This window comes from Echinops telfairi, unplaced genomic scaffold, assembly GCF_000313985.2.
Source record: "Echinops telfairi isolate 266 unplaced genomic scaffold, ASM31398v2 ScPeMD7_60;HRSCAF=208, whole genome shotgun sequence".
Taxonomy (NCBI): Eukaryota; Metazoa; Chordata; class Mammalia; order Afrosoricida; family Tenrecidae; genus Echinops; species Echinops telfairi.
In genome coordinates, this window is record NW_022103958.1 from 44,963,414 (window position 1) to 44,972,430 (window position 9,017).

At 44.1% G+C, this 9,017-nt stretch overlaps 1 protein-coding gene across 1 annotated transcript in view; it reads right to left on the reverse strand.

The window, feature by feature from the left end:
- OLFML1 (olfactomedin like 1) overlaps window positions 1-4,533 on the reverse strand; it is a 29,871-nt gene extending 25,338 nt beyond the window's left edge. The window contains exon 1 of the mRNA XM_030885870.2: window positions 4,065-4,533. Coding sequence (XP_030741730.2) covers window positions 4,065-4,193 — 129 coding nt within the window. The 5' untranslated portion in view covers window positions 4,194-4,533. The remainder of the gene's footprint in view (window positions 1-4,064) is intronic.
- Between the last annotated feature and the right edge of the window lie 4,484 nt (window positions 4,534-9,017).

The following is a 9,017-nucleotide window of genomic DNA, read 5'->3' on the forward strand; positions in this document are numbered from 1 at the left end:
ATATATATATATATACACACATACATACACATATACAGAGAATAACTGCCCCTTTGGATTTTTAAACCTTTAAATTGTTTAAAGGCTGCATGGTACTGGTGGGTTTGAACCACTGGCTTAATCAGATGCTTCTTAACTCTTTTGTGTTATCCTATAATGTGTGGGCCTGAATTCTTCTCCTATTTAAAACTAGGTGGGGTGGAAAGGGGGAACCAGTCACAAGGATCTACATATAACCTCCTCCCTGGGTGAAGGGAGATGTCGGACAGTGTAAGATATGACAAAATTTATAAATTATTAAGGGTTCATGAGGGAGGGGAATGGGGAGGGAGGGGGAAAATGAGGAGCTGATACCAAGGGCTCAAGTAGAAAGCAAATGTTCTGAAAATGATGATGGCAACAAAGATAACAAATGTGCTTGACACAATGGATGCATGTATGGATTGTGATTAAAGTTGTACAAGCCCCCAATAAAATGATTTTAAAAATAGGATGATACATTAATAAATTAGTATAACTTAATAACTGAAAATAGAGTAGAACAATCTATCTAAGAAACTAGAGCTGGTGCAGTCTATTCAATACAAATTTCTGAATCAGGGCCCCAAATAACTCCAGAAACAGGCCTAAAAACCAAGACACCAGGAAAAAAAATCATTTGTTGGTCTGTGCAATTTTTCCAATCAAAGATATTATTGATATAGTTAGTATTTAAACCTAGAAAACAATTCCCATGGAAATAGACAAATATATATTAATATATAATCTATAAAATATCATGCTACTTTATATATGTTTTGAAATATATGGGGGTATCCCCCCCAAACCAGAACTTTTTTTGTCAAACCTATGTATTTAAAATTTTTACAAAACAACCTTATCACCTTCAAAATATTCTCCATTACACTTAGTATATTTTTCAAATCTGAGATTCCATTTTTTGAAACATTTTTCAAATTCATTTGTTTGGATGGCTGATGGCACCTCCTTCATTTTTTTCTTGACCTCTTCTACATCATCAAGTCACTGTCCTTTCATGTCCCTCTTCATTTGAGGAAACAAAAAGAAACCACACAGAGCAAGATCAGGTGAGTAAGGTGTGTGAGGCAAGAGAGGCATGCTGTTTTTGCTAAAAACTGGCACACTGAGATGGCTGCCTGAGCAAGTGCATTGTTGTGGTGGCAAAACCAGTCTCCTGTCTGCCACAAATCAGGCCTTTTTGTCACATACTGTTATGCTATCTTTTCAGAACCTCTAAATCAGTGGTTCTCAACCTTCCTAATGCTGCAACCCTTTAATACAGTTCCTCATGTTGTGGTGACCCCCGAACCATAAAATAATTTTCATTGCTACTTCATAACTGTAATTTTGCTACTGTTATGAATCAGGCGACCCATGTGAAAGGGTTGTTTGACCCCACTAGGGTCGTGACCCACAGGTTGAGAACCACTACTTTAAATAGAAAGCTTTATTAACAGCCTGACCTGGTGGAATGAACTCCAAATGTACTACAAGTTAACGTTTCATCCATTCAGGAAACTGATGGATGTCCAGAACAAGGTTTTTCATCAATTGACACCACCTTTTTTGAAACGAGAAAACCACTCATACACTTGAATTTTTCCCATAGCCGCTGTCTTGTAAGATGTGTTCAACATCACAATGGTTTCTGCAGCATTTTTCTGATCAGGAAACAAAATTTCACAGCTGCATGCTTTTTTCTTAAATCAGCCATCACAAAAAAACAAGGTTCGAGCAAAGCTGCTTTTACGGAAAAGTTCACTGTGATCTTCCCATAGAAAACTTTCCCAGGTGATGCCACTGGGTGCACTAACTCAGAGTGAGTTGCTTGCCTAGTGGGAAAAATGCAGACTACAAAATCTCCGCTCCACCCATTGCTATTCTGGTTTTTGGGGGGTACCCCCTCATATGAAGAGGCTTCAAAGAGTTTGTTGGAAAATTCCATTAGTATTTAATTCCACTTTCCCACAAGCTTTTGGAAGCCCTCTTGGTATTTTAATTTGTTGATATAAACACATTTCCATTACCAATGTATACTCCTATGACATAATTTTGATAACCAGGCATCTTTTCACAGAATTGATACCTTATCATTTATTCTATGAGACTTTTTTTTTTTGCCCTTCAAACCCTGCTGAAAAATAATTTTATATTTCTAGCTTCTGGTTATATTCTTAGGATAGATTTCCAGAAGTAAGCTCTAGCAATAGCACCTGGCACAGGCGTAGTACACAGCTGGTACTTAATAAACATTTGTTGAATGAAAGGAAAATGAATGAAGGCTGGAGAGGAAATGGCTGGGTCACAGGGGATTTTCATACTTAAAGCTTATTTGAAAAATTGCTCTACACAAAAGTTGTAAACATTTACACTCTAAACAGCAGTATGGAAGATGGCTCATTTCTTTTGAAGTCAAATAGAGAGAGAGAAAGAAAGATTAATTCCTTAACCTTAGTTCCTTATTCTTTTCCTAAAACACTGCCTCCTTCCCCGGCCCTCACAATGGGGATTCTATCACTTGGCTTTTATGTATCTTCATTTAGCCACCACCATCTGTGGCCTAGGCTTACCTTCATCTCTGTGTCACGACTGAGGTAGACGACCACTGCAAACCATACTCTGTCTTTTTCATTTCCACACTCAGTGCTATGAAAGTATTAGCTTATACTTTATACCCTTGTCTACAGATGCATATACAGACCATAAACTCTTAAGATGCTCAAGAGGGATTTGGCTGGCTTGATCCCAGGGTAAATTGGTGCTAAACACAGGGAGCAAGGCTGAGCATGACTCCAGCACTTGTATGGGGTGAGACCAGGGGCTGAGGGAGCGATGCAAGGGGACGTGAAGAAGCAGTAAGAGGCCAGCTGTGTAGGACCATTCCCTCTACTGGATCCAGCCCTGGAATCAACTGACAAGACCACCTTAGGACCTGCTCTCTGTCTGCTCTGTCAAATTCTTTTACTGTGATTATACTTACAGGACCAAGTAATTTCAACTTGAACCTTTTTCAGGTAAACATAGAAAATAAAAACCGGAAATAAAGGTGTCTTCAAAAGAAGAGACATAATTGATCAGAATTCAACATGTACAAAAGCCAGGCACTGAGGAGGAAGTAGTTGAAGTCAGCGTCAGGAGGGTGGCACAGGCCTGCTGCCTGTGCCTTACACAATGCTTGATTTTGCAAACTGTGATGGGATGGCAGCTGTAGCATATGGATGAGAGAACTCCAACACTTTGTTTAATCTCATTGAAATCTGCTCATTTCTAAATCCAAGTTCAGTTTGGCAAAAGGAGCTATGGCTTAGTTTCTCAGTACACTGACCTAGCAGTTAAGGATCCTTGATGGTGCAGTGATTAAAACACTTAACCATTAATTGGGAAAGTCATGAGTTCAAACCCATCAGCTTCTCAAGGGAGAATGATACAGCAATCTGCTTAAAGATTTACAGCCTTGAAAATCTATGGGACTGTTAGACACTATCTCATAGGATCACTAGGAGTCAGAATTGACTTGGCAAGGATTGGCTTGATTTTTTGGAGGGTGGGGGAACCTAGCAGTTGATTATCCCAAAAACCCAAACTAACTAAAACCCATTATGATCCTGAGGTAGTGGAACAAGAGACGGACACATTTTTAATATTCCTATTATAAGAAATGAATTAATCAAAAGTAACACTTTGGAAATGTACTCCTTATCAGGTAGTGATATATGTATGTATTAGCTTATTAATTTTTCAAAGAACCTAAAGTGGTCAATTCTATTATTATGCCCATTTTCCAGATGAGGAAGCCATCGACTTAAGTCAGGGAGTGGCAGAGCCTGCACTCTGATGTACTGTGACTTTGCGGAAGCAGATTGCCAGGCTTGGGCTCCCATCTGCCAGCCAGTAGTCAAGCACTTAACCACTGGTGGCCCCCAGGAACGCCACATTTATCATTTACCACCTGGAGAAATGACCCCTCGTAGACAGGGAAGTGTAAGCAAGAAAGTGACCTCTGGAGGCCATGCTCCCCACTAAGGCACACAGATGCCACCTACCTCCAGGACTTGAAAGCGCTGGTAGATGTAGTGCACCATGGCTGGGTCTTGGGCACACCTTGGCGGAGGCAGAAAAGTAGCAAGGAACAAAACCAGGAAAGCAGAGGCTCCCCTAAAGGCCATCATCATCCTGAGAACCACCCGGGGGTGGACTCTGATATGCTGTCCTTCTCAAGAAAGAGCCGAGGGGCCCAAGTGGTGGCAGCTCCTCTCCGCTGCTGTAACAAACCCTCTCAAAACACTGTCTTACACAGGCGGGGTGTAATGTCCGCTTGTTATTCCACCAGCTGTATGAGCTCAGTTTGCAAGCTGGTGATCAAGTCCAGCTGTTCGCAAGAGTCCCTGGAGGCCTTGCAGGCAGATTTGGTGCAAAGAGCTTTCTGGGTCCAGCATGTTGCCACCACCCTGGAAACACACGTACCCTTCCCAGTCTACAGTTTGCACTCTTCTTCCGTGCGTGTGTGTTTGTGTGTGTGTGTGTGTTAGGGGGTGGGGGGTGGGGGGTGGGAGAGGGCCACCCCCCTTCCTCCCCCAACCATTTCTTTTTGATTTTTGTTTTCCTCCTCCCTAGTAGATTCTGCCATCCAATCACAGGCCTGACCCAACACACACCACCCCTAACTTTTCAGAGTTGGAATCTCAGTTTAGTTTCTGGCAACATTTCCCAAGAATCCTTTTCCCAGAATTCCTGTTGGGAGACCCACCCCTCCTCCAGACTTTCTTTGCATTCTTGCAGCTCTTAAAGGCATAGCGTGGAAAACAAACACTGCACTGCTCTGCTCCTCTTTCTGAATGGCGAGTGTGCAGAGCGCGATTGCTCTTGGGGAGAGCGCGCCCTGGGCCACAGTCTGACAGCTGAGACATCTCAGGATGGAGCACAGTTTAGTCAGTTACTGATAAGAGTCATGCTTCCAGGGCCAAGCCATCCAGCTAGGAAACTCTTGTAAGAAAGTCCCTTGGGCTTCATGTACGGCTGCAGGTCAGAGGTGTTACGGAGTCGTGCCCAACAAGAACCACTGACCACAAATCTGTAAAAGCTAAGAGTAAGTTTATTAGAGAAAAGACAAAGGTTAGAGAAGAGCAAATTTAACAGGTAAAAGAGAAAGACAGAAACAGACAAGTTCGAACTCGGACTACAGCCTGACCACGCAGGATCAAGACTGCAGTGCCAGGCAAAACTTTCTCCTTCTCTTTATACACTTCAAACCAGCAAAGCGAGGGCGGTAGAGCATGGGGTGGTGAAGGACGTTTGCACAAGATACCAAGATGCGGGCAGTCTGCAAGGTCACAGTTGTTTACTTTTACAACTTATTTCTCGTCTGCTAGAGATAACATAGTTTTACTTTTACGGCTTATTTTTCTAAAAACATTCTCTTCTTAGAGCCGGTCCGGCCTATAATCTTTTTCGGCCACAGATGTTCCTCTGGTGACAGTTTAACCACTTATGTGCACAATTATCTTGCCCAGTCATTCTGACCTGCAAAACTCAGTGGAAAGAGAACTAAAATGGCTGTAAGGGGAAATGGAGTTAGATAGGGATAAAAGAAATTTAAGTCTAACAACATATACTGTAACAAGAGGGCCTGGCTGGTGCAAATGTTAATATATTCAGCTGCTAAACAAAGTCTGGTGGTTCAAGTCCACCCAGCACTGCCTCAACGGGAAGTCCTGCTAACCCTCGTCTGAAAAACCCAGCCATTGAAAACCGTATGGACTTCAGTTATCCCTGACACACAGGGAGTCCACATGACTTTGCATTGACTTGAAGGCAAGTGGTTTTATAGTTTCAGGACAGAAATAACTCAGAACCAACCGCTCACTTACCATGAAGGTGAATCTTATTCCTTGGGCAAAAGTGGTAAAAGAGTCCAATTTTGCCAGTTCAGGGCGCTGTCTGGTGGCACAGTGGGGTAAGCATTGGGCCGGTGATGGAAAGCTCACCATTTCAAACCTACGAGACTCTAAAGAACACTACCTTGGAAACACTGTGGGGCAGTTTCCCTCTGACCCACAGTGGGTCCCACGGTGTGGGTCCAGCTCTCTGCTTATCTTAATCTCTTCTTTCACGGTTCTTTTTCAATCACCGACCTAAGTGGGGAAAGTTTGAGGTAACTATGGGAATTTGCATTTGGCCCCTGGAAGAGACACTAAAAGACACATTGTTTTCCCCAAGCCCTTGTCCCCAGGATCTGTGCTTCTCCACGTCTTTCTCACATGACTTTACCCCTTAACTTTCCAAACCCTCTCAAAACTCACTGCCATTGAGTGCATTCCAACTCAGAGTGGCCCTGAAGGGCAGGGTGCAACCCCCCTTGTTTCTGTGGCTGTACAGGAGCGAAACCTTGGAGCAGCGGGTGGGTTGGAACCACTGACTTTGTGGTTAGCAGCCCAAGGCATCACCATGTGCCACCACTGCTCCGGAACGGTTTCCACCCTCTTGTCATTTGCCCCAATAATAGGGACAATTGAACCACAGACCCGGGCTCTTTCTCTAAGTTAGACTGCTCTTCCAGAAATTTCCCATGTTTTGCATTTTCAAATCAAGTCTTCGGCTGCAGGTGCTCCAATTTTTTTCTATAAGCACCTTGAGCTCTAGCTTTAAAACTCTGAAACAAGATGATAAGGTTTCCTGAAAGAAAACTCAGATTAGATCACAATTAACTTTTGAGTTGCAGCCAAGTTGATTATTTATATATGCAAACATTAATTTCACAAGGACATTTTTATCCCGTATTAATGAAGTCTGAAGGAAAACTGGAGTCTGTCTGAGGGAATGTGATAGGAGGCCTTGGTTCCAGGACCAATCTTCAGCTTGCTTCAGGAATGGATTCTGTTCCAAAGCGCTTGTCTTTAGAAGCCTTCAGTCGGACCTTGCAGGCACCCCTCTGTGCCTACCAATGGCTCAGGGCCTCACACTCCCTCTGCAGCCACCAGCTTCGAAGGACAAACCCAGTGCCACTAGATCTCCCACAAAGCTCACAAATCCCACAGTTGGCAACCCTGGCTCCTTAGGAGAGATGAGGCATGGGGCAGGCCTGTGCTGAAACTCCTCATGTTCTTGTGATAAGAAGTTTTATACAAAGGAAGATACTCACAGTTTTAACTGACCCACAGTAACTGCTTTATTCAGAGCAGGCCAGACTCCCTGGGCTCTACAGTGATGAAGTTAAGAAAGAGGATTTGACCACCTTAGTCTGCTCTTGGGTGAAAACAATTTGCTTGGCTCGGTGACCCTTTTTACATTTAACTTCTGGCATTGACCCCTGCGTCTGCTAGTGAGAACGGTGAGCAAGCTCAGCGACTCTTGCCTTTTCTTTTGCAAGTACCCGGGCCTTCTGCTTTCCTGCCTCGGGATCCTGAGAGGGGAAACCTGCTGATTCCTCAGGGTGCTTGGATCCACTGACCTGGACCTGCAAGACGTGCATTGATTGGTCTCACTGACCAATGGCTGGCCCAATTAGCCCACTCAGGCTAATCTCATCACCAGGTCTCCATGTTCCTTTTGAAATTTGAGAGCCTTCTCTATACCCAGCCCCCTCCAACTCTACTAAGTAGGGATCAACAATTTAAACTGATGACAAGACTGTCTTTCTGGGGAGACAGAGCCCAGCTCCCCAAAGAACCCCTTATCTGGGATACTCGAATCCATGACTTATACTGAAACAGAATTTCTCTCCATCCTCTTTTTTTCTGTCTCGTTTCCCCAACCATTCCCCCTTTATCTCTCATTCTCCATCCTGCCCCTGCCTAATTGCTATTAGTCTTAAAGTCATCCTCAAATCTTCCACCCTTTTACAAGTAATTGCATTGTTTCCTACATGAGTGATTGGAGCAGCCTCTAATTCCCTATCTATGTCTCTTTAGATAAAGCCAATGCTGATTTCATGCCAAAACAAAAGCTCTTTATAATCAGACCTCAGCTAACCTCTTGCTGCATTTCTTACCATTTCCCACATTCAACCTCCACAGAAGCCACATCTGATTATTCCTAAACTCTCCATGCCTTCAGCATCATAATGTCTTTTCTATGTAGTTCCCCCCCTGCCCCACCCCACCCCCAGCTAGAGATTTTCTCCTATTGGTAACTAGTGAGTTCTTACTCACTAGTTGTACTCCTTCTTGTCTCATACCACCTCCTTACCCCCACCCCAAACAGAACAACTTTCTCCCTTGTCGTTTTCCATAACACATCAGGCCCAAATCTTGGAAATTGGCAAAGACAGAGCTGGACATTGGTAGTCTGGTGGAGAGGTGGGGGTGCTCTGTGGGGCGGTGGTGTGCACCCCTGCTGCCGAAGGAGGCAGCAGGGGCACAACATTGAGGGTTGTTCCAATGAAGGTTTCTGGGATATCTTTGGCCAGAAATAAATTGATAAGGGAATCTTCCTGGGTGATAGACTGATGATTTCCAGGCCCAAGTCTTGAGCAGTCAAACCTTTATTTCTACTGGCTTATTAGAGACATTTCCCACCACTCATCTGTCCGTTTGTCATACTGCGTGGGCTTGCATGTTGCTGTAACACTGAAAGCTATGCACCAGTAGTTTAAATACCGTCACCCATGATGTACAAGTGTCACCGGAGCTTCAGACTACAAACAGACTAGGCAGAAGGAATCGGTTACTCCTAGGCAGAGGGACCAGGAGGATAAAATACGGCACTTCGAGGAGAAAGATGCACCTGCTCCAAGCATGGCAGTTTCAATGGCCTCACATGCACGTGAAAGCTGGACCCTGAATCAGGAAGCCTAGAGAAGAGCCGAGGCCTTTGAAATGTGGCGTTGGCAACCAGGATCAAAAGCACCGCAGACTTCCCGAAGAGCAGACACATCTGCCTTGGGAAACATACAGCCAGAAGGGTCCTTAGAGGCAAGGAGGGCCAGACTGGGTCTCACACACTCTGAACAAGTTATTAAGAGAGATTAGTCAAAAGAGAGAGATGAGTCTTTGTGGGGG